This window comes from Myxocyprinus asiaticus, chromosome 17, assembly GCF_019703515.2.
Source record: "Myxocyprinus asiaticus isolate MX2 ecotype Aquarium Trade chromosome 17, UBuf_Myxa_2, whole genome shotgun sequence".
In the NCBI taxonomy this organism is placed as follows: domain Eukaryota; kingdom Metazoa; phylum Chordata; class Actinopteri; order Cypriniformes; family Catostomidae; genus Myxocyprinus; species Myxocyprinus asiaticus.
Window position 1 is genome coordinate 30,749,805 of NC_059360.1, and position 26,434 is coordinate 30,776,238.

The 26,434-nt window shown below is 37.0% G+C and overlaps 2 protein-coding genes across 2 annotated transcripts; both read right to left on the bottom strand.

Annotated features, from left to right (window-relative positions):
* Positions 1-1,215: 1,215 nt before the first annotated feature.
* gjb10 (gap junction protein beta 10) lies at positions 1,216-4,992 on the bottom strand. The gene is made up of 2 exons (XM_051723524.1): positions 4,912-4,992; positions 1,216-4,416 (listed from the first exon to the last, which is right to left on the bottom strand). Exon 2 carries the CDS (start codon positions 4,370-4,372, stop codon positions 3,575-3,577), a length of 798 nt encoding a protein of 265 aa, XP_051579484.1. The 5' UTR covers positions 4,373-4,416; positions 4,912-4,992; the 3' UTR covers positions 1,216-3,574.
* A 5,240-nt stretch (positions 4,993-10,232) lies between these two features.
* LOC127455134 (WD repeat-containing protein 43-like) lies at positions 10,233-25,711 on the bottom strand. Its single transcript, XM_051722748.1, has 18 exons — positions 25,464-25,711; positions 24,371-24,505; positions 19,314-19,435; positions 19,086-19,206; positions 18,866-18,984; positions 18,443-18,545; positions 16,241-16,305; positions 15,789-15,951; positions 15,566-15,652; positions 14,015-14,143; positions 13,763-13,906; positions 13,547-13,633; positions 13,430-13,461; positions 13,286-13,349; positions 12,298-12,411; positions 12,115-12,184; positions 11,505-11,563; positions 10,233-11,363 (listed from the first exon to the last, which is right to left on the bottom strand). Exons 1-18 carry the CDS (start codon positions 25,662-25,664, stop codon positions 11,214-11,216), a joined length of 1,965 nt encoding a protein of 654 aa, XP_051578708.1. The 5' UTR covers positions 25,665-25,711; the 3' UTR covers positions 10,233-11,213.
* Between the last annotated feature and the right edge of the window lie 723 nt (positions 25,712-26,434).

Here is a 26,434-nt window from a genome sequence, read left to right on the forward strand (position 1 = left end):
TTGACATGTACCCAGTGCCCCGAATTTATGAACTGCTCGATTGGTTGGGTGCGGCTCAATTTTATTTGACACTGGATTTAACTAAGTGATATTGGCAGATCCCCTAAACTCCATTATCCCGAGAAAAAACGGCCTTTTCCACACCGTTCGGATTACACCAATTCGTCACTCTTCCATTCGGTTTGTTTGGGGCTCCCGCCACGTTCCAGCGCCTAATGGATAAGATCTTCCGGCCACACACCGCATATGCCGCTGCCTACCTGGATGACATTATCATATACAGTAATGATTGGCAGAGGCATATGCAGCATCTAAGGGCCGTGCTGTTGTCACTGAGGTGGGCGGGTCTCACAGCAAACCTAAAAAAGTGTGTAATTGGGCGGGTGGAAGTACAGTATCTGGGCTTCCACTTGGGTCATGGGCAGGTACAACCCCAAATTGATAAAACCACAGCGATAGCGGCCTGTCCACATCCCAAGTCCAAACAGGGGGCTATTACAGAAGGTTTCTGCCTTATTTTTCTGATGTCACCAGCCCCTTGACTGTTCTCACTAAAAAGGGGCGCCAGATCTGGTCCAGTGGATGGAGGCGTGCCAACAGGTTTTCATGAGAGTGAAATCTGCACTCTGTGGCAGACAGATGCATCAGAGAGGGGGTTGGGGGCCGTGCTTTCGCAGGAGGTGGAGGGGGTGGAGCGTCCCGTGCTGTACATTAGTCGTAAGCTCTCATTAAGAGAGACTAAGTACAGCACGATTGAAAGAGAGTGTATTGCCATCAAGTGAGCAGTCCTAACCCTCCGCTATTACCTGCTGGAGCGGGCCTTCATCCTCCACTCGGATCACACCCCGCTTCAGTGGCTCCACCGCATGAAGAATACCAACGCGCGGATCACTCGTTGGTACCTGGCACTTCAGCCCTTCAAATTCAAGGTGGTCCACAGGCCGGGGCCACAGATGGTTGTGGCTGATTTCCTCTCCAGGAATGGTGGGGGGGGAGTTAGCAGGCCGGACGTTGCCCGGGCCTCAGTCGGGCAGTGGGGGTATGTAGCCTTCCTTATTGTTGAATCCTCTACAGATATCTTACGTGGTACCATCTCGTATTAATTATTACAAGTTGTCAGGAGATTTTTTTTGGCACAACACATCATAAATGGCTGATTTTTAAAGTCAAATCACCTGTTTCATCTCCATGAATAATTAATAAACAGACAGCAAATTATAAGAAAATAAAAAGCAGACTTTAATGAATTTCAAAATGTAAACAATGCTAAACACACTGTAATGAGGAAGGAATGCCGAAAGGTTAACATACAAACGAAGGACGTCTAACCTAAGACAATGTTTACTTACAAAGGATACATGTTTATCAGTGAATGAGAAATCTCTTTCTCTCCTTCTCTCACAAACACACACACACTCACAAAACAGCCTCTTTTGAATTTGTTCATCTGGCAGCATAACATTTTTTTTTTCAATATTTTCTTGTCTGGAAGACATACCACTCAGATTGGAGCACCACGATTTTGACACACATCAACACCATCTAATATAAAATAAAAAGCTGGCAACAAATATATTCAATATAACAGTAATAACCTAGATAGACTGTAAACAGATGGAGAAGAAATGTACACATCTCTGCATGCCTGCAATTCTCACATCCAAAGAAGAGAAGAACATTTAAATGTCACTGCTAAATTCAAGATAAGGGCTCATGCCATCACTTTTTTTTTTGCTTCACATGAAAAAAATAAAATAATATACAAAGTACAAAATAATATATAAAGTACAATTATTAAAAAAATAAAAATAAAAAATAAAAAAGTGCAGGGAAGAAAGCTTTAGCCACAATTTTTAAGTCACGTTTTTTTCTTGTTATATAGTGTCAGTTGGAAAACTGACAAAAATTACCTTGTAATTAATGTAATTAGGCTAATACCTTTGGCGTGTGAAGATTCTGGAGCTTGGCCTAACAGATGACACACCACATCTAAATCATGCATTGACTTGCTTTAGTCATACAACTAAACTATAAAAGCCTCTTTACACAACAGAGTTAAGGCTTCTCTGTTCCTGCTCAACATTCTGTGTAAAGATGCAATGCCACATAAAAGCCAGACTAAGTTATACCTGCTCTGACCCACCTCAGCCCCTAGTTTCAAAGGTGGTTCTGATGCTGTTTTTGTTCTGTGTAAAAGAAATGCAGCAGCAGAGCAGCTCTTAAACTTTGTTGTTGATTTTATAAATGTAAAATAATTTTCATTAATTTCATATATTTAAATTCATTACTTTATATTTAAATCATTAAATGCCATTTTTCTGGTATATATGCCACTTCAGGTGAAGCTTCTTTGTCACCTTTGCTGTCTAAAGATGGCTTATGACTCTTCAACATTTCATCCTGAATGTTGCCACTTTGACCTCCCAATAGTTAAAAAAAATTCTTGCAATAACTTTCTAGGAAAAAGATAAGAAAGATCCAGTAGATATAGGGCAAGCATATAAGCAGTTTCCTCTTCTGCCAAATGTCTGTTGAGTCAGTACTGTTTGAGTTCACATTCTGGGCAGGGTTGCACCATCTGTGCGTAAGGCCTCACTTAAGTTGAGATGTAAAGTTCACACTAAGGGCTTAATAACTACTAATTAGTTTGTAAATTAAGTCAGTGCTTAATTTGGTTGCACCACCTGTTCTTAAGGCAAGATTTAGCCTAACTAGTAGATCCAAAGCTCTCCGTAAAGTAATGTGTAGTCACATAATATAACGTTTTTACTTGTATTGATCCAATAAGCAGCCTTCAAATTTGACACATAAGTGTTACAAAGCCGTCGATTTAAGTTTTATCTTGTTACGGTTGATGTTCAAACCTTGTTTGCTCACGTAACTGTCAGCTGTAATAAATGATTTCCCCATTGAATTATGATACTTAATAAAACAAGATTTCATTAATGATATATTTAGCCTGTGTAAATAACAATATTCAAAAACTGTATCTAAAATTAATAAGGGCAATAAATAAATAAATAGTAGTACAACAGGCTGGAAAAATAGACATTTATTCATTATAATATCTTATATATTTTGTATATGTTAAAACTTAACACTAGGCGGCGTACACTAGGCGGCGTACACAGGAAAGTGCACCGTTAGATCGGTTTCATGCTGAAGTAGTAAGTTTTTTACATTAAAACGTTTTCTCCCGTAAATTTCAACACGTTATGCAACATCATCATATACGTCAAAAGGACTGAAGCCTGTCAACCAAAATATGAGCTCACTGATGTCATTAAATGAGTCTGCTTTTTTATTCCAACCGTTACTCCTGGTCTGAGGCTTCCGTAAATATTCCGTAAATTATACATAGGGTTACGTTCTACCTAAGTTTAATGGTGCAACGCTCAAATATTTAGTAGTGTTTAAATTGTGACTTAGTGCCATTTACGCCACAACTAGGCTAAGTTCTAACTTACATATAGCTGGTGCAACCGGCCCCTGGTGAACATGAGGAGCATTTTCCATCTTTGCGTCACACTTTGAGTGAAACTCTCCATCGTTATTTTCCAAGCACATGTTCTTTTTATGATGAGATAACCTCACTGTACGCTGGCGCCGGCTGCTCTTTGCTAGCCAGTTTCTTGGCGTTTGACTGTAAACAAGCATTTGAGCTCCTCATGTCAGAGATGGACCTTGCCTTGCTTATCTGGCGTGTCCCCTGCAACCTGTGGACACATTCAAAGCACCGTTTGCCCACCAGGTAGATGATCTCGCAGAAGGAGAGCAGGATGCACACCAGACTTGTCACCACCATGAAGATGGTGAAGATCTTCTTCTCGGTCGGCCGAGAGATGAAGCAGTCAACTACGTTGGGGCAGGGATCCTCGGAACACTTGAGCGGGGTCGGGAAGTCGTAGCCCTCGTAGATGTGGTAGAGCAGGTAAACAAAGGTCCCATCTACACCCATCTTAAAAACCAGCGAGAGAACATAGGTCCACCAAAGACCACCATGCTTCTTTCCAGTGTTGGCGTACAAGCGCTGACAGCCCTCGCCGTATTTCAGACGGTGCTTTCTCTCGCGTTCCTCACGATATGCCACATGCAGCAGCACTAGAAACGATGGGCAGGTGACGAAGATAAGCTGCAGTGCCCACAGACGTATGTGGGACACTGGAAAGAAGTGATCGTAGCAAACATTATGGCAACCAGGCTGAGCCGTGTTACATGTGAAGTCTTTCTGCTCATCACCCCAAACCTTCTCAGCAGCAACAACATAGACCATGACCCTGAACAGAAAGACTATGGACAGCCAGACACGACCAATTGCAGTGGAGTACTTGTTGACCCCGCTCAGGAGACCCTGAAAGATAGTCCAATTCATGGCACCTCTGAGCTCTCAGGCACTCTCTCCTGAATACCTCTCACCTGAGAACAAAAAAGGAGGGGGCACATAGAAAGTGAGAACATAAACAAGAAATGTTCCTTAACATAATTCCTTTGGTGTGGTGGTGTCCTCATTCTCTAACCACATACACATCACTAAGACAACATCTTATTACCACACATAGAACTTTCTTTTTAAATGAACATTTTAACTTTGTCTAATATTTGTACTACAAAGATTAAATGACAAAACTTTTGTAAACGAGTTCAGGCAATTTAACTAATTCCACGTTTTAGAGCTAAGGTTAAAAGCTGAATAAATACAATCCTACAATTAAAAGCATGAATCATAAACCATGTGAATCCAAACATTTTTAACGGTCTGTAATTTCAAATCATTTCAGCGCATCTCTCTTAAAGTTTGCTTTAGTTTCGGAATAAAACACACGGAAAAAGAGACAATCTATGTTTACAATTGCCTTAGTTATAGCAATTTAATTGTAAAAATAAAAGAAGGCTTATATAGTGTGTACTCACAATCTGAGAGAGAGAGTTCAGAGTCGTCTTAAGTGAAGTCTGAGCACAGTGACACTGACGTGCAGGCGGAGTCGGGTGAGCTACGGTAGTCAGGCACAACTGTGACACGTGTGATGAATTGTACGCATTGATGACACCTAGTGGAGAAGTTCATTATGGAAGTATTTTCCGGGCAATTCCAAGGATGCCTTGCTGCAGCTTGCAGAACGGGGCGGGGCAACATATGGGGCGGGGCTACACGTGTCGCCCCACCCATAACCTACTCTCATTGGCTTGGTCATCTTTAATAGGTGTACATGATAGGAAATGCGTTTTAAAATAGTTCAGCCCAATAATTTTGATAATAATGCTGTGGCTCTTAAGTGATATGAAATTGTGTTGTAACTCACAGTTCTTTGCAGACTGAGCATGCAGAATGTTGATGTTTTAGGGTACGTTTACACGACAACGATGTACTAAAAACGGAAACGTTTTTCCTTTGTGTTTTTGAAAAGTTTCACGTACAGACCACAACGTTGACAAAACGATCCCCGTTCACACGGATCCGCGAAAACGTCTAAAAACACTGTATTATGCATGCCAGGCCAGTAGTTGGCGATGTCACTTTGTAAAGAAACACTACACGCCTGCGAACATAAGCATTCTTCCACAGAGCGGTGAATACAAACAATGAAGATGGCGATCGCTGGTCGTAGTAGTGATGCAGTAAATCTACACTTTGCTGGAGAAGCGTCAATAAACTCAAAATCCTGAGCAACACAAACACAGTCCTGTAGTCCGCCATTGTAGTTTTGAATGTCTCGCGTGTTGTTTTGAAGTACTTGCACGCATGCCTATAGACTGAACATGTAATACGTGTGCGCATGACCTCATCGTTTTCACAAATTCGCGTTTTTGTACGTTTACACGGAGACGACAACGGCATTGTTTTCAAAACTTGCACTTTGAAACCCGTTTTCAAAAGTTTGCATTTTCAGGCCCTAAAACGCCGTTGTTGTGTAAACGAACAGCCAAAACGCATAGAAAGTTTTCCGTTTTTAGTTGAAAACATTGTCATGTAAACGGCCCCTTAGTCTTGTTGAAAACATGAGTGGAGGGCAAAATTACTAAACTTACAATGGCGAAGATTCAACTCTAATATTAATGCGGTCGTAGTCAGTGTTAAAATTATATAGCAAGATCATTTTGATTTTAGTGCTATATCTCGCAAGTGAGATGACTTTGTGTTGTACCTCACATGCAGGGTTGGGAGGGTTACTTTTGAAATGTATTCCACTACAGATTACAGAATACATGCTGTAAAATGTAATTTGTAATGTATTCTGTTAGATTACTCAAGGTCAGTAACATATTCTAAATACTTTGGATTACTTCTTCAGCACTGGTTGATTTTTTTTCACTTGTTTTGACTATAAAAACTCTGCCAGTACAGTAAGACAAAATACACATGTTAAAAATACATTCTCTGAAAAACCTAAATATATTATGCAGTGTTGTTTCTAAAACAAGATCAATCAAATTGATCTTGTTTTAAGGATTTTTAGATATTTTTACAGGAAAACAATACAAAAATTATTATCAAGAATAAGATTTTTGCCCTAATATCAAAGGTCTTACTAGAAAAAAAGAAATTAGGATCCAACCTGAATTTTCTTGATAAAAAAATATGATCGTGCCTGGTAACGTGCATTTAAAATGGCTAGAAATAGCATTTTATCTTAGCGTAAAGCTGACAATTTACACAAGGTTTATTTCTATTTCTTCTGCTCCAAACTTACTTCAAACTTACTTCTCTGTCTGCTTGTATGAATGTAACACATCATAAGAAAGTGTTTCACCACTGTTCAGATGCACTTTGGATCGCATCATTTATATGTATACATGTTTTACACCTGAAAGAACTAAATATTTAATGAAACAAATGACAATAAAATGCAAAGTAATCTCTTCAGTAATCAAAATACTTTTTGAATGTAACTGTTTTCTAATTACCAATTATTTAAATTGTAACTGTAGTGGAATATAGTTACTTATATTCTGTATTTTAAATGCGCAAATCTGTAAATCAAAAAGTTGTGCAATTTCACAAAGCCTTCATTATAACGCTTGGTTAGAGAAATTAATTAAATTAACAATAAAATATATATATATTTTTTATATCACCAGTAAAAAAATAAAAATAAAAAAAATAAAAAGAAGTGTATTAGAATTCTTGTAATATAAACTTTTTAATATATATGACACACACACACACACACACACACACACACACACACACACACAATTGTATTGCATTGTTTATTAGTTTCTGATGCAAATGCACCCGACATATGGGTTATGAAAGCCAACAGCACCATCTTCTGTAAATTAACTGTAAATTACACTCCAATTCCAGTTATAAAGACGTAATGATTCTTAATATAAATGTGTTTTCAAATATCTTAATATTGGGGGAAATAATACAAATACACATGTTGTTTGTTCGTTCGTTCATTCATCCTTTCGTTAGTGCGGTAAAGTTAGTTTTATATTTGACATTCGCTACAATTTCTATTAAACTCTCCGTGCCTATAACATTTTCAAGCCAAACCAACTTGGAAATGCATGAATAGGTTTTCTTTGCCTAGCACAAACTGAATTTTTTTAAAAGAGATTTTTTTTTAATATCAATTTTATTAGCCCTATAAATCAATTAAACAATTTAACCATTTGATATTATGACATCACAACAAATATGAAATGTTCTTAAAAATATCCCTTTCATGACACAAGGCTCTGTTTGTGGAATTTACATTATATATGTTTTCAAATAAATAGTGTAAATGTTTGTAATATTCTAATTCCATTAAACTCAATGATCGTTTGACCTAGAGACATGAAACCAACTGTAAAACACTCAGAATATTATTCTTCATATAGCACAAGGCTTGTTTTTGGGAATAAATGTTCAGTACTTTTTATACAGATATTGTTCATAACTGTATTATTTTAAAAGCCTATCAATAAAGGATTCTGTATTTTTTTTTTTTTATGAATAAAAAATAATACTATGATAAACATAATATAACACGATATAAAAATGAAATACATGGATTTGTGAGAGTTTTCGCTTAACTGGAGGTGTCAGAATAAACACCATGGAAATGGCATACTAATATACTATTATTTCTGCCATAGACTGACATAGCAGAAGAAGTAAATGTAGTATGTGAAGATGCAATTACACCGCAGCCCATGAAGCGCGTGTAACCGTTGTCAAGTTGTGAGTCTGGCCAATCGTGAACGAGCTGTGTCGTCATCAGCGCTCGTGCAGCTCCTCTGGAGCAACTGCAGAGGCTCCACCAGTCGGCTGCTCTCGAATCGCTATCGCGGTACTTTTATGGTATACATAACAGTGACGGGGCGGTAGCGCCGGTTCAAGTCGGACAAAATTTCTAACCGACATGCACTGCTTCAAGTCCAGAGCCTATCGGTCTGCGCAGCGCTGCATGAAGTCGAACACACCTAACATCTCCTGTCATGTATGTCTATGAAATATGCACGAGCCAATGAGAGTAGGCTATGGGCGGAGCGACACGTGTAGCTCCGCCCCATAAGTAGCCGCCTCATTCTGCGGGCTGCAGCCAGGTCCTTCTCGGCAATTTTTAAAACAAATTGTAAACTGTATTTGCAATTGCATTTTCTATTTGTGGACGCATAGATTGTGACATAATCTAAATGCAATTGCAAATCGCCTATTACCGTTTGCATTTTCGTTTACACGAACGTACAATTCTGCCAAATTTCAAAAGGAAAAGCAGTCCATTTGCCATTGCATTTCCCTTGTCTTATGAGTTATGTGTCATATCGAACTAGAATTTGCAAACGGTAATAAGCGATTTGCAACTGCATTTAGATTGTCACAGTTTATGCGTCCACAAATAGAAAACGCAATTGAAATAATTTGCAGTTTGTTTTGAAAATTACCCATAATGAAGTACTGATGCTGCCTAATGCAGAGGTTTTCAAACCGGGGTCTGGAGACCACCAGGAGGCCGCAAGGGGTCGCGATAAAATTGAGAGAGAGAGAAAAAAAGAATGATAATAATAAAAAAATGTAAATAAAAAAAGCCAACATTATAAAAAGCTGACAACATAAAAAAAAAAATAAAAAAAAATTGACTTTATTTGAAACTATTTCCATTTCATTCTGAAATCATGAGATTAGTCACGATTATTTTATTCTATCGACAGCCATAGTTTTATACCATAACAAAAACAAATCTGCATATAATTTAATATATTATGAAAAAAAAGTATCCTTTTTTAAAGAAATGTGTTGTACTTTACTATTCTCTTTAAAGCTGCTTTAAAACAATATCTATTGTGACACATTTGAATTTCTCTTCACATTTAATCATCTTACATTACTACAATCGAAAAAAAAATACAGTCAAATTAATTAAAAAAATGTATTTATACATCCATATTAAATATGAATAATTTTGCTTTAGTACAATGGCACTGTAAAAGTCATTTAGTTATTTTATTCTACTTTAATTTTGCAAACAACATGTATATACACCCAAATGTATGGCTAAATTTAAAATGGAGCCTGTGAAAATATTGACAGGGCAAGTAAACATCTAAAATACTGGCCCAGCAATAAAAATATTAAATCCTTACATGTCAAACACTGAAGGGTCAGCTGTTTTCTAGTCAAATAACTACAGAATTATTACATTCAATAATTAATAGTCTGAATGCAGATACACTACCGGTCAAAAGTTTTGAAACACTTGACTGAAATGTTTCTCATGATCTTAAAAATCTTTTGATCTGAAGGCATACGCTTAAATGTTTGAAATTAGTTTTGTAGACAAAAATATAATTGTGCCACCATATTAATTTATTTCATTATAAAACTAAAATGTAATTGTTTTAAATTTTTTTTTATTGATAACAGACCAAATAATAAAGAAAAGCATAGATGGGAACTCCTTCAATACTGTTTAAAAAGCATCCCAGGGTGATACCTCAAGAAGTTGGTTGAGAAAATGTCAAGAGTACATGTCTGCAAATTCTAGATAAAGGGTGACTATTTTGAAGATGCTAAAATATAACACAGTTTTGATTTATTTTGGACTTTTAGTCACAACATAATTCCCATAGTTTCATTTATGTTATTTCATAGTTTTGATGACTTTACTATTATTCTAAAATGTGAAGAAAAAAAATTATAATAATGAATTAGTGTTTCAAACTTTTGACCGGTAGTGTAAGTGCTGATATTTAGAGGCAGGAAAGAAATATGTTCTTAAGAGAAAAAGCCAAACAACAGATGAGAACAAAACTGTATTTATTTCATTTAAACTGTACAACAGTCACCAATATATTTGTTTGCATGAAAAGTTTTGGTTGACACATCACAACCACTGTATAATTAATGTTATACACCTCTGGGACTTTGTTTTTAAGATTCATGTTTTCATTGGGAGAGGTTCACATTTTTTGTTCTCTAGACTGAGAACTGGGTCATGACTGCAGAGAGTGGAAAAGCCTCAAATGAAATCACACTCAGGACAGAAGTCAAACATGAGAACTGACTGACAGGGGAATTAAAACAAAGATAAGTTAACGATGTGAGCAGAGTAGATGGGCATAATTGGGAAAGACTAGCTATGACAACATTATAAGGTCAAACCATACTGACATCAGACACTCTTAAAGGGATGGTTCACCCAAAAATGAAACTCACCATCATGTTGTTCGAAACCCATATGATTTTCTTTCATGGAAGACAAAATGAGATGAGGCAGAATGTTAGTGATCAACAGCCTCATTCACCATTCACTTTCATTGTATGGAAAATTGAATGGTGCAGCATCAACATTCTTAATTTTTCTCGTTTCGCATTTCACAGAAGCAACTTATGTATTTGGAGCGACATGAGGGTAATGAAGACCATGAATTTTTGGCTGAACTATCCCTTTAAGTATACAATCGAGCAGGGGATGGAGGGGGATTTTGGTTTGGGAATCCCATAGAATTTCATAATTGCTGAGCTACAAAACAAAGGCAGTTTCAAGTCAAAGGAACAGTGACCCAAATGGACCTCAAATCCATGTGTACACTTTACGCACGTGGAGCGCTCAGTCTGGGTTCACAACCCTCGTGACCATTCTTAGAAAGGCAACCACAAGTCCAGGCTGCAATGGTCATGGAAATTCTATAAAACATACAATTGTTTTGTCACAATAAAATAAAAAAATGAAAGCAGTAATAAAAAGGGCCCTTTTTGGATCCTGCGGCCTGATTACGTATTATTCCTCCTCACTTTCATTTTCAGGGTCCAGATCTGAATCACCATTCGCTTTTGATTCATCATTCATATCTTCCTCTTCATCATCCTCTTCTGTATGTTTCTGTTTGTCTCCTGTCACTTCCATTGCTGCCTCATCCTCCTCCCAGTCCTGAGGGGACAAATCAAAATGAGAACAATCCCATACTCCCATATTACATTTCAAACACTCAAAAAGAAAAATGAAAGAACAAACAAGATAGCATGGAAGAGAAAAAAAAAAAAAAAAAATGAGTGTGTAAGTGTGACTTACATCAGACTCATCCTCTGGTCGTCCTTCATCTCCAGAACCTTCTTCCTCATCGGAGGAATCTGCAGAACAATACATATGTGTGTATACATTATATATATATATATATATATATATATATATATATATATATATATATATACACACAAATTAAAAAATAAAAACAAAACTCTTCAAGAGAAAGTTTAAAATGTATTACTATAAAACCAGTAATATGCATAATTATTAAAATGACAGACTGAATATGACAATGTTTTTACATTTTGTAAAAATCAAATAACATAAAACCGGTACAAATCAATGGGACACTTGCAGATGAGGCTTCCATTAGCGAAGTGTGTCAAAGTTTTATTTCCATTTTATTTTTTAATTTGCATATAGCATAGTTTTTTCTCTGCTGTCCACTGCACTTAACATGTCAGAACAGACAGACATGTCCCATATTTGGTTGTAACCCACCACTGGTTTAAACTATATAGATCAATCTTACAGATTCACCATATTGAATCAAAAATATAATTAATTGATAAAAAAAAAAAAAAACTGGCTTTGTCTCTAAGAAAAAAAAAAATAAATAAAATAAAAAAAACAGAAGAAGTGAGAGCTCCTATACCTTCTTCATAAACCAGTTTGGCTGTGTGATCAATGTCTCCAACTTTGTGAGCGCTGTGGCTTGTCGCCATCTAGTGGAAGAAAAAGAATATTCAAAGTGAGCATGTATAAAATCTCAGGCTGCTCAAAAAACAAAGCTGAAAAAAACCCATTTGTTTGGGTTGCATGCATTTCAGTGACTCACCTGTGTCATAAGCAGGTAGAGTTTGCCGTGGAGTCTGGTGAGCTGATGATATAACTTCACTCTGCTTTCAATCATGTGATAGATCGACCCCAACTGAGACACCAGATCAGGCAGCTGTGTTGAAAAACAAAAAAAAAACTACTGTGGGCACAACCATAAAGATGCAATAATGTAACATTAAGATCTGTTGCCAGTTGCAAGAAAACCTTTAGATACATTTCACTTACAACTATAACCCAGGGGATTCTTAAGTTAAAGGGATAGTTCACCCAAAAATAACAATTCTCATAATTTACTCACCCTTATGCCATCCCAGATGTGTATGACTTTCTTCTGCTGAACAGAAATGAAGATTTTTAGAAGAATATTTCAGCTCTGCTGGTCCATACAATGCAAGTGAATGGTGGCCAGAAATTTGAAGGTCCAAAAGCATTTAATAGCAGCATAAAAGTAATCCATAAAATTCCAGTGGTTTAATCCATATCTTCAGAAGTGATACAGGTGTGGGTGAGAAACAGATCAATATTGAAATAATTTTTTACTATAAATCTCTACTTTCACTTCTTTTGTTTTTGTGATTCGCATTCTACTGCCTATCGTCACCTACTGGGCAGGCAGGAGAATTTATAGTAAAAAGGGTTTAAATATTGATCCGTTTCTCAACCACACCAATCATATCTCTTGTGAAGACATGGATTTAACCACTGGAGTTGTATGGATTACTTTTGTGCTGCCTTTGTGCGCTTTGTTAGCTTCAAAGTTCTGGCCACCATTCACTTGCATTGTATGGACCTACAGAGTGCAATATTCTTCTAAAAATCTTTGTGTTCAGCAGAAGAAAGTCACATCTGGGATGGCATGAGAGTGTAAATGATGACAAAATGTTCATTTCTGGGCAAACTATCACTTTAAGGGATTTCTTGCAGCTGGGCCCTGACTTATGCACATGTGCATGTACAGACACAGGTACAGGTGTACACACACTTACGGAAGACAAGTATGATGTGTGTTGTGTAAGTACGGCCTTAAACCACTGAACTATAAGCAAAGCCCTGCAGAGAAACACAATCTATTAGTTTAATGCAATTTTACAATGAACAAAAAAACTAAATGGAAAAGAATGTTTACTTACGCAAATGGATGCCCTTGCAGTCTTCTGGACAGCTTTAAAAAAACAAAATGATTTCAGTTAAAAATCAGCGAAAAATCAACACATATTTAACCATGACAACAAGTCGACAATACGTACCTCTTCCACCAATGGCAGGACAGCTAGTGGTGGTAACCGGGCAACAGTGTTCTTTATCAACATTTCTTTTTTGGTTTGAAATATTTTCTGTCAGAATGAATTTAATCAAAATGAGAACATGAACTGCTTTTATAGGCAAAAACCAAATTCAACTTTTACATTTGAAACTTGGCTGGGTTCATCTAACAGATGTGGTGAGAGGTATTTAATACTTACATTAAGGATCTTCTCATCTTTGCTCTCCAGGCCCTGTATGAGCAAAACAGCAAAACTGTCCGTCTGCAGGGAAGACGACCCTTTACCAGCACCCTTTCCTCCAACACTCAACTCAATTTGCTCTAACCGTTCCTCTATAGACAACTACAGAGACAGAGATAAATTCTGTGTTAAAGGTAATTCTTAAATTCTGAAAACAAGTTTACACAAATGTGAATTTCGAGTAGATTTTAGAAGTATTTTGAGTATTACCTCTGTGGTACGGGGCCCTTTTTTTCTCTTCTCTGATTCATTGGGTGTAAATCTGATTGGTGCTTTGTGCCCTGGAAGTCCTGGTATTAAAACTTTGCCCTGTTGTTCATTAATAATGGGCGTCTTCACCTAGGAGATTCAAATCAATACAGTGAATGGCTATAAACCTTAAAAACAAACCCTTGCAATCAAGACCAGTAACTTCTGAACCTTCTGGGTTTCAGGTTAAAGGTTATGGGTCATTCTTCAGAATTAGTTCCCACAGTAAAAAACTATTAGAAAACAATTAAGAATTCAGATAATGAAGGGGCCCGAGTAACTCAGCGAGTATTGATGCTGACTACCACCCCTGGAGTTGCGAGTTCGAATCCAGGATGTGCTGAGTGACTCCAGCCAGGTCTCCTAAGCAACCAAATTGGCCCGGTTGCTAGGGAGGGTGCTGTACTGGTGCTGTTTCTGTCTCACCGAGTTTGCGCAATGTTGGCGTAAATAAAACGACATGTTTGATGTACTGTAGCACCAGGACATGACACCATTGTTTGGCAAATTTGATAGGCTGCATTGCTTCAGATGGGGTTTGCTATCGATCTTCTCGTCTATGTAGTGTAAATTTGTTGCTCTGTTTTCCTGAGAGCGCTTTTGCCGCCTCTTGCGGGAGGAGACTGTTCCGCAGCTCTCAATATTGCGCTGCTTGGTTTTCATTACACTATAATGTGTTTAAGTATTGTACGATACATATGGTATTGTATAGCAAGTTTCATATCGTACAATACAGTACCATACAATATTTTTTTACACCCCTAATTAAGACACATATTCAATGAAAGTGGAGTCGCCTCATCTTTGATGGATAACCATTACAAGGAGGAAACGATCCATTTTAATCTCAAGCACTTTTCATCAAAACAAGGTGATTTTCCAGGTATTCCAGTACTTAAATTTCTAAATGCTAAATTCAAGCACTTTAAGCACTTCAAGGGCCTTGTGTGAAGCGTGCAAACAGTGTAGAAAAAAGCGCAGTAGCGGTAAAATCAAGTGATAAGAGAGATGTTTGATGATGTTTGACGGGTCATTTCATTTATGACCACATGAACAGAAAACAATGTTGCAAATTTCAAAATATGAAGATATGCCATGATATGGGTTCGTCATTTTTTGGTTTGCGATATATCGAAATTCGATATATTGTCCCATACCTATTGTTTACCTATGTTATGTTAATTTGGAGCTCACACACATGTGCAGCTGATTAGATTGGAGGCAGCATCAAGCCAAGCGTTATTAATTTTTTTTTCTCTTATTCAGCCTTTGGTAGATTAACAATATAAACTACAGAACAAGCTACAGACTGAGCTACAGCAAAGATATAATTATTTTTGTTCTAATTATGCATGTATAATGCAAACTACACGTTAAATAATTATACAAGAATTATGCAAAAATAAAAATTAAAAAATAGTTTGATGAAGTATAGCATATCACAATACAGAACTGTGGTCACTGCTTGACAACCCCTGTCAATAGCAAAACATAAAAGGGCATGGATCTTACCTTGGAGACAGCCATGTCTACAGAGAGTGACAGACTAGCATGTACATCTCGGACCAAACAAACGTGTCTCTCTGATGTGTTAAATGGCTGTGGGAAGAGACGTATGTTAATATATTAACAGTTAAGTCATCAGAAAGAGAGAGCTTAGAACAATACCGTAATATCAGAGAGGATTCAATCACAAGTTTCAAATAAAAATACAATTTGTATCTGCTGTACTCACTGTTCTCTCTATGACAGGCTGCAGGTGATGTCCATATGCCAGCATCAGGTTCAGTCGGTCTGTACATAGAGCTGCTGCAAGCAGAGGCACAGGCACTGGTGATTCTCCCTTCATAGTGGACACTTGCAGTGAACACACTGGAGACAGCGGCTTCTTACACGGTCTGAGGGAGAGAAAGAGTAACTCACTCACTTCACTGCTTGAAAATAGCATTCGCACAGATTATAGGACATGAAAGGCCTGAAATGGGTAGAAAATAAATTGTGAAAAAAAGAAAAGCAGAATACAAGGAAGGAGAGGAAAAAATAAACCAGGGCTCATCTACAAGGATGACTTCATTGCCCAGGTCCGAAAGAAAAAAGTCCTTTCATTGCTGAGCCCTGTGAGCATTCAGGACATGAAGGCAGTTTCTCTGACACTATTCCTTGCAATGAGAGGAAGGACAGACTCACCCATTCAGAAAGTGCTCAAAGAGATGAAGTTGACCGTCCTTACACACCACTGCTAATTTCACAGCCTGAGAATCACAGAAATACAGATCACACAAAGATCTCCATAAACCAGATTCACTAATATTGAATATTGTGTTAAAGGAATATTTTGGTTCAACAGCATTTGTGGCATCATGTTGATTACCACAAAAAATCATTTTGACTCATCCCTCCTTTTCTTTTCCTTTAAAAAAATAAAAATAAAGTAGCAGCAAACACTTACTGAGCTTACAGGAATATTTAGAAATGAAAATTCTCTCAGCATTTACTCAACTTTATGCCATCCCAGATGTATATGTAAGAGGTGGTGGCGTAGTGGGTTAAAGCACATAACTAGTAATCAGAAGGTTGATGGTTCAATCCCCACAGCCACCACCATTGTGTCCTTGAGCAAGGCAATAAACTCCAGGTTGTTCCGGGGGGATTGTCCCTGTAATAAGTGCACTGTAAGTCGCTTTGGATAAAAGCATCTGCTAAATGCATAAATGTAAATGACTTTCGTTCTTCAGCTGAACACAATGATTTTTAGAAGAATATATCAGCCCTGTAAGTCCATACAATGCAAATGACCAAATCTTTATATGCATTTTGGACCTTCAAAGGCAGCATAAAAGTAATCCATAAAGGCTGATTTATACTTCTGCGTCGAACCCACACCGCAGGCCATGCGTAGCTAAGGCGGTAACGGTGTAACCTACGCCGTAACCTGACATGCACCTCGACACATGTAATTGCGCGTTCCCTGTGATGTGTCCACTTTGTAACCAGAGACCACCCTCCAGGATGATAACAAGGATATCTGAGGTAGCGTCGCATTTAATCCAAGATTATTTCAAGATTTATGCATCATATCACATTGTATTTGGACTCAGGACCATTAATGGAATTGTTTCAATCGGGAGAATGTGCTGTTTTAATATTCTGTTTGTTTCATGAAGTTACCAGCGAAACACGACCAAATATATCTGTTTACAACTCATGAATGCTTTTTATCAGGGCTTTTACTTGATATTAATTTAATTAATTAAATTGATATTCAGTTAAAAGTATGTGTTATTCTATTTGCAAACTTACCGATCTGGTCGGTGATTTGACCGTATGTTTGACAGTATGGTGTAGCCTACAGTAAATAATCATATTTCACAAGTTATGGAAATGGAACACTTCCAATTTGTCAGCAAATTAAAAAGCATCTGGTAAGAGTTGGTTATATTGCCTATATGCATTATAAAGTCTCTAAAACAACACCCATTTAGGTGTTGGCCAGGTGAGTTGGTGAGTAGTTAATTTGATGATTTCTCTTTTAAGCACAGAACATCAAAAGATGTGCCAAAATATTTATTATCTCCTCAGCAAACAAGCATACAGTATTTTCATCATTTATTTTCTCCCTGCAATGCAGGCAACATGTGTAATACATATGCGCCTAAATTTCAACATGATCACATACCTAGAACTCATTTGTAATGCTACAATAATTTAATAAATACTTTTGAATCCACAAATTACATAGCTATTGTTTATGAATGCATAATTAGCATTTTGGCTGTGTAATCACATAACGACACAGACACACCAACGCAGAACTATAAATCCTAAATAACGCATTGGCAACTACAAGGAGCTTACGCCGTAGGTTCGACAAAGATGCATAAATCAACCTTAAGACTGCAGTGGTCAAATCAAAGTCTTCAGAAGCTATATAATAGGTTTGTGTGAGAAACAGATCAATATTTAAGTAATTTTTTCTATCAATCTCCATTTTCACATTCTTCTTTTGTTTCTGGCAATTCGCATTCTTTGTGCATTTCACCATCTACTGGGCAAGGAGGAAAACTTGAGTAAAAATTATGACTTGAATATTGATCTGTTTTTCATCCACACCTATCATATCACTTTTAAAGGCATGTATTAACCACTGGAGTTGTATGGATTCATTTTATGCTGCTTTTATCTGTTTTTCACTTGCATTGTATGGACCTACAGAGCTGAGATATTCTTCTAAAAATCTTTGTGTTCAGCAGAAGAAAAAGTCATGCACATCTGGGATGGCATGAGGGTGAGTACATGAAAGAATTTTCATTTTTGGGTGAACTATCCCTTTAACTTGTATCGAACCCAGAATATTTCTTTAAAAAAACATAACATTTCTTAAATCCTCACCTCATCTTTGCTGTTGGATGTCTGAAGGTCTACGTGTTGGGGTTCATCTGTCAGAGTAAAAGACACCACAGAGTTCTTGTCTTTGCCATCAGACCGCACCTGCCTGATGAGCACACAGGGGAACATGATCAGACATTCCGAAGTTCCTCCAAAAATTAATGGCTAGAGTTTATCAACTAAGGTTGGTTTCCAATGTCAACATAAGATTATACATCTCATGATTAATTTACTGAAACAAATGTGCTGAAGCTTGGCAAACAACTATCGCTCTGAAAGTAGATCAATTCAATGATGTTGATTTGCATTGGAGTGCATATGGTTCTTTGGACTGGACACTAATGCCAGATACAGTTAACTAGTTTATTTCTGTGTGCAGTGAACAGTTAGAAACACCTAACTGAAAACATTCTGAACAAAACATACCACACACTCAGAAGCCTGTCGTGAGCCGCCCCTGACAGGAAGTACAGTCCGTTACTGTCTGGGGGTCGTGTTGTGGCAAAGCACAGAGTCGTTACCATTGTAGAGTGACCAGTAAACTTCTGCAAATTGGGGAAAATCGTTCTGTCAAAATCTGTGACAGTGTTGCCTGCTCAAAATTTACATCCCATTTGAGTCTTTATTAATCTTCTCCTATGCTCACCCTGTACACTTCTTTAGTCTCCAGGTTCCACATCTTGATGGTCATTCCAGCCGAGAGCAGCAGCTTTCCATCTGGATTCATACACAGGCTGCTGATGGCTGATCTGTCTGCCTTCCATTTGCTGAACACATGAAAAAAACATGTTCAGTTTGTTTGTGAGATCAGATAAAACTTCATGCAGAAAACCACATAAACCACGTAAGTCAAAATCCAACACATAACACTTACCAGCGAACTTTTCCTGTCTGCAGGTCCCACTCAGCTATGTACGTGTCATCTGAGCCACTGTACAATACAGAGCCATCTGGATGCCACTGGACGCAGTTAACTGGCCCACTGTGTTCTCCATCCTGACAAAGTAAGATTGAACAGTCATTATTTACTTATCTTACTGTTCTAAACCTGTATGACTTTCTTCCATAGAACACAAAACAAGATGTTTGGCAGTATGTTAGTATTAGTCACCATTCACTTTCATTGCATTGCATTTTTTCCCCACTACAATAAAAGTGAACGATGTCTGAGGCTGTCATTCTGTCAACATCTGTTGCGTTCCATGGAAGAAAGAAAATAATATAGGTAGGGTTGTCACAATACCAACATTTCAATATTCTGTAATGATACCAGTAATATTTCTTGATACCAATTGATATGTAATACCAGCAAAAATGGCATATATGCTATTGAACACAATCTTTGATATTTAACTTTTTAAATAGGCTAAATGTAAATGATAAGTGTAAACAATTGGATATTTCCTTAACGCGTTTATCAACTAAGTAAACATTACTTCGTTTTTTTTTAGTAGGGCCGGCCCTATGAAAATTGTATTATCTAAATGGTGTCTAATCAAATGAATTCATCAATCTTTAATCAAATGAAAATAGAACAATTACTTTTCAAAACAACATTGGTCTTATTTTTTGTCAAAGTGCTGCACAGAGAATTACAGTATAAATAAACTTTGATTAAAACTTTTCAGTACAACAGCTCTCTCGCTTCTGAGATATTGCTTAAACATGATTTTTTATTAATTCATTATATATATATATATATATATATATATATGACTATTATTAACACTTTATTTTAATACTGACTTGGTAACAAAGTACTAGTACTTTTGACATCCCTTCATACAGGTTTTAAAGAACATGGTTACAGAATTTTCATCTTTGGGAGAATTACCATCACTTGCAAATCGGCTTTTTTTCTCAGCTATTTTTTTTTTTTTTTTTTTTAAGAAGTGTGTAAGTGCAAAACGTATTTTTTTGACCAGGAATAATCGACAAAACTGAAATAAGTGATGGACTGCTATATCACCCAGGCCAATTATTAGCGCTGGGTATCGATACAGATTTCTCTATTCAATTCCGATTCACAAGCTTTCGATTCCAATTTCGATTCATATGGGTATATTTTAGTTATGTCACTTTTGCTTACACATCAAATAAATTCTCTACCAGTTATTGCTGTAAATTATCATCATTTGTCAAATTTATCTTTTTGAAAATGAACAATGGATTTAATTAATATATTATATTGCATTTATTATATTTTGTTAAATGTTTATTGTTTAATTGCATAATTTGTACTATTTACAGGTATTTACATTGATTTGTTGAACACGTGCCAAAAACCGGTACGGTCTCCTTAAAGGTGAAATGTAAAATTTTTCATGTAATATTCGCCTTTTTTTTGGCAGTGTGTGAACGGCTTGTAACCCAACTTAAAAAATTAGCCCTTCCCGGACTTCCTAGTTTGCCTATTAAAGCCTGAAGTCTGATTTTCATGTGAAGGGAGCGGATCGTTTTGCCGGGAAAATCTAAAGTATGTGACGTTTATGCACGCTCCCGAGAGCCTTGCCTCAGTGCTTCTCTTCCGCTACTCAACAGCGACAACAGTCTGCAACACTAGGTAACGTTATCTTAGAGATGGAATCCAGCAAACGTCCGGCTCCCAGCACAACACCAACTCCTACACAAACTCAGAGTAAGCCAAAAAAAACATTTATCTACTGAATCCCGTCTGGCTAAGCAGGAACGTGATCGTGGTCGAGCGAAAACTAGAGTGAACATTGGCAGGGCATTTGATTCCTGGAGGGACCTTTGTCCGGTTTTGGGGATCAAAACTGACCTTGAATTGGCATTCCTCTTATTGGACAGGTAAGGTTACATAACTGCAAAGCATGTGAAATATAGTGCCATAAGGATTGATCTGTGTAATTTTAGCTAACTTGATCTTGCCTGCTAACGCTGACGAACTGCAAGCTACCTTGCTTCGTAACTTTCAAATAATTTCAATGATCTTCTCTTTATACTAAAAGTCAGGTTAATGTCAATGTTAATCTGTAATTATTCAGCAAGGTAAACTACAATAACACATGAAATGAATGCTAGACAATGTTCAAGATAATGCAAAAAGCTCCATTCATTAGTGTAATGTAACTTGGTTATACAGAAAATATAGACATTATATTATTATAAAACAATAGCGCATCGATATATCAAAATGACAGTTGTGAATCACATCAATACTGAATTGTCAACATATAATGTACACTCTATTTTATAAACAGCTACTGACATCATCCACCACATTTAGCAAACAGCTATTGATAAAGCTGGCTAGCTTGCCAACACCGACATAGGCTATCGTATAAATGCAGTCAATGTATCATGCAAAGAAAAGTGATCACTTCAAACAACAGTCTCTCATTGTCAGACTTATATCCACACTTTGATTTAGCCCCGTTCCAACACTGGAGAGTCAAATATAATATACAGTCTCAAAGTTTGTAGTAAAACAATCATAACTGTGTAACTTTAATTATGTTACCTCATCTGTCAGCATGATGCTGGTGAATCACGTTCAGCCTCTTTGTACGTTACTTCATTGTTTTTGGTTGATGCTCGCGTCCCTATGGAGTGTGTGCGCGATCACGAGCAACTGGTAGCTGGCTGCAGTTCACTTAATGGCCACAGGTGCCATTACTAACAAGGGTTTCTGAATCTTACATACTGCACCTTTAAGGAAACCCGGCATTTCTGTAAACAGCGTCTTTAAATTAGCGCGTGTTGACGAGAGAGACTCAAATTCCTGATTAGAATTACGTTTATTTTTTGATCAACAACTGACTGTAAAAAATAGCAGGGATATTAAGAGACATTATTCAATGACAAATTGGTTGTGTGACTCTCGTCTTTGGACACACACACATTACACGGAACAACTTTTACACTCAACACGCAGTGAAATGATCTCGCTGCTGAATACTTCACTACTATACAACAATGCATTTACTGGTGAGTGAAATCTAATCATTTACCAGCCAGTTGCCAAAGATATAAAATTTTAGTCACATTGCGTGAAATTTAGTTGCAATTATGAGCGATTTTCTCTCACTGAAGAACATGGTTACATGATACTGGGATTTAAGATCAATATTGTTCAAATGAAGTTCACGATGCATTGGGAAATCAATATTTTTACCCACTCCTACCAATTAATAGCCTAATATATGGCCTTTTTTTCTCCATTTTTAGTATGGGATGACAACCATGCCTGTTTGGCTGATTAAAGGGATAGTTCATCGAAAAATGAAAAATCTGTCTAACATCTCCCTTTGTGTTCCACAGAAGAAAGTCAAGTTTAAAACAAAATGATGGTGAATAAATCAAAATAATTTATTTTTGGGTTAACCATCCCCCTTTAACAGAAATGGCAGATCCCCCCGTGCCTGTCTCAATATCTTACAACCTTGTTAATGGCTAATGCAATTTTTTATTTTTTATATATTTCAGTGAATTTTCAATAAAAACAAAGTGTGTAAAATAAATATTCAGCAAAGTTTAGACGCACTCAGAAACTTAGCATTTCGCTGCATCTGAAAGTTAAAGTGGAATGCCACACTTTGACCTCTTGGCTCATTTCAAAGAATAAATATTTCAAAGCTGGATGTTTTAATTGTTGCAGAAAAGTGAGTAAATGTATAGATTTTACCATTTTAAATGTAATACTTTGTTGTTTGTGATTTATTAAAATCAAAAGCCCTCGTGCGTGACGACATCTGGTAATTTCGCAAGCTCAAATTCTAGTGTGATCACCCCTCAAAGGAACAGTTCATCCAAAAATTAAAATTCTCATTATTCACTTATCCTGATGCCATCCCAGATGTGCATGACTATCTTTCTTCAGCAGAACAAGAATAATTATTGATGTATTTTTTACACAAACATATCAATTTGCTTCAGAAGATATTCACTGAAAGACTGGAGTCACATGGATTACTTTTATGTTGCCCATATATGACTTTTGGTCTGTCATATTGCTGGCAGCCATATACTCCGATTAAAGGACATGACAGAGCTCTATCTTCTTCTAAAAATCTTCATTTGTGTTCTGCTGAAGAAAGACAGTCATACACATCTGGCATCAGGGTAAGTGAATAATGAGAGAATTTTCATTTTTGGGTGAACTATTCCTTTAAAGGGATAGTTCACCCGAAAATGAATATTCTCTCGTCATTTACTCACCCTCATGCCATCCCAGATGTGCATGACTTTCTTCTACTGAACACAAATGAAGATTTTTAGAAGATACAATGCAAATACAATGCAAGTGAATTATGGTCAGAACTTTGATGGTCCAAAAAACACAAAGGTGCATGAAAAGTAATCCATACAATTCCAGTGGTTTAATCCAGTGGTTAATCCATCAGAAGCGATATGATAGGTGTGGGTGAGAAACGGATCAATATTTAAGTCCTTTTTTTTTTTACTATAAATCTCCACTTTCACACTTCTTTTGTTTCTGGCGATTCGCATTCTTTGTGCATATCATCACCTACTGAGCAGGGAGGAGAAATTAGTTTAAAAAAAAAAAAAAAAAAAAAAAAAAAAGACAACTATAACTTTGTTTCTCACCCACACTTATATTTCTTCTTAGGACCTAGATTTAACCACTGGAGTCATGTGGATTACTTTTACACTGCCTTTATATGCGTTTGTGTTCAGCAGAAGAAAAAGTGATATGATGAGAGAATTTTCATTTTTGGGTGAACTGTCCCTTTAAAGGTCAAGGATCGGGGTTCTTGAGTGGATTCAAAGAAGTGGTCACCCAGTAACTGCAGGGTAACCAAGATTAAAACACTGCTCTATCAACACTGTGTTTTTAAGTAGAATTATTACTCTACAGAATTATTCCATATCTCTGAAATCAGGTTTATAAAAGTTACTTTCAATAGATATACTGCTTTCTAAATGGCATTAACAACTATTTATTACCAGAGTGCAGTGCAGGTCTCCCTTCAATGTACTGTAGATGAGGACTGACCCAGCAGCAGTGCCCAGCGCCAACAGATCTGACTGCTCAGCTGCTTGTCCAGCTTCATATTTCCTCCTCTTCCTCTGTGGCACATCCTAACACACAGAAAAATAGACCATTTTCATCATTTATTAAGATTCATCCAGACTTTTAGTGTAGCCCTACAAGCTCTTTAGAGATAAAATGAACATTATACATTTCAACTATTACATTTTTCCCAACAGAGAATTTTACAGGTCATTTTTTTTTTTTTTTTACTAACATTTACGATAATATAATAGACCAAAAGACCTCCAAGTTGTTATTAGTAGCTTATAACGTTTTTCGAAATTTGCCTTTCTCCTCTCTGGTCAAAGCTGTTTATAGGCTTACTTTCTCACACACCATACAATGATAAACGAGTATGACGTTCATTATATTACGATTTTTCAACAGCTCACATAGTTTTAGTCACGAGCTTACAGTTGACGCAGTGATTTGACAGACTTTACTTCACTAGCTCTATGGCCATGTGATCGTTCACTAAAGACCATACAAACATAATACAACACTAATGATTAAAACACAGAGCATTTAGAAGCATTAACACACTGACAGATGTACTGCCATGATCATTAGCTGTAAAATAACAGTTTATGTAAATCTGTTTAGGCCACTTTAGGCCACAACAACTTGTTCTGAATGCGTTATTAGCCACAGACAATAATCATACGATTATAACTATGTTCACGAGCGCCAATATACACGTACAGTCGAACTGCCGGGCACAGTTTAGCTAATTTTAAGGTTTTCTGGTAAATTCCATGCTGTATCAGCGTGTCCTGCGGCCTGTGTCTGCACATGTGCCCACATGCAACATGTGCGCAGCTCTCTACATCAACGCAGCCCTTAAACACGCTGAGTATATTTTCCAAAATAATCCGCGTTCAGTATAGTGAACAAAATTAGAATAAATGTACAGACAAAGCGACCCCAAAGTTAAAGACCCTATAGCGGTGTGCTGCGTTACAACAGGCCGAATACCCCCACTGCCCCCCGGACCCAGTGTGCTACCTGAGCTGCTCGGCACGGTCCCCATGTCACACATGTACAAGCTGCGCTCAGATGCGCGGAAGGCACGTATTCCTGCTGAAGAGTTTTGCTGTCTGTATTCCAGATCCGCAATCGTCCGTCCTGTGCACAGAGGGCAAGAAACTGGCGTGATTTGGGGCTGAATGAGCAAGGTAGCGCAACTCGGCCTCCGTCTGCCGCCATGTTACAATCCGCGTGCGTCCGTTTGCTCCACGGGAAACACGTGTGAGGGAGCGTTGCACAGAGCGCATGCGCACCTGCACAGGCGCTGCGGAAACGCTAATTGGCCCCGGTTGTGTTGTGTTCTGTGGGCGGTCCATGACTGTTATTAACCAATCCCTGGCACATACGGAAGTTTCATTCTCTTGTTTTGCTCTTCGCTAGATCTTTAAATCGGTACACAACAGGAGAAAAAAAACAAACAAAGTAAAGCCAAAAAGAGTGTGAATTTGTGTAAAGCCTTGAATCTTCCTTTTTGATTATTCTTATTATATTCCTTGTATATATATTTTTTTATTTATAGCCTTTTATATCTAGTTTGTACACTTGACCTGTCGATATACCCTTTTGAAAGTACTTTTTTGTTTTGTTTTTATTTTAGATTTTTTGTTGTAAATAGGACTTTTCTGTTGTGATGTTGTACTTAATTTTAAAATTAACAATAAAATAATTTTTTATTGAACAATAAACAATAAGTCCGAATTCATGTTTTCTTTTTTGTTTCTTGTTAAAAAATCGTCAACATTATAAATTTTCATATTACAAAAATATGAAACATTATACATCAAGATATGTATAAAAATACTTATAAGACACAAAAAGAGAAGAAAAAAATAAAAGTGGCAGGAGGAGATGATAATATATAAAACAAAATGAATTAAAGGTACAAAAAGTACATATAATTAAAATAAATACTTTACAAAGCTTACAAATATTTATTTTTACTTAGAGAA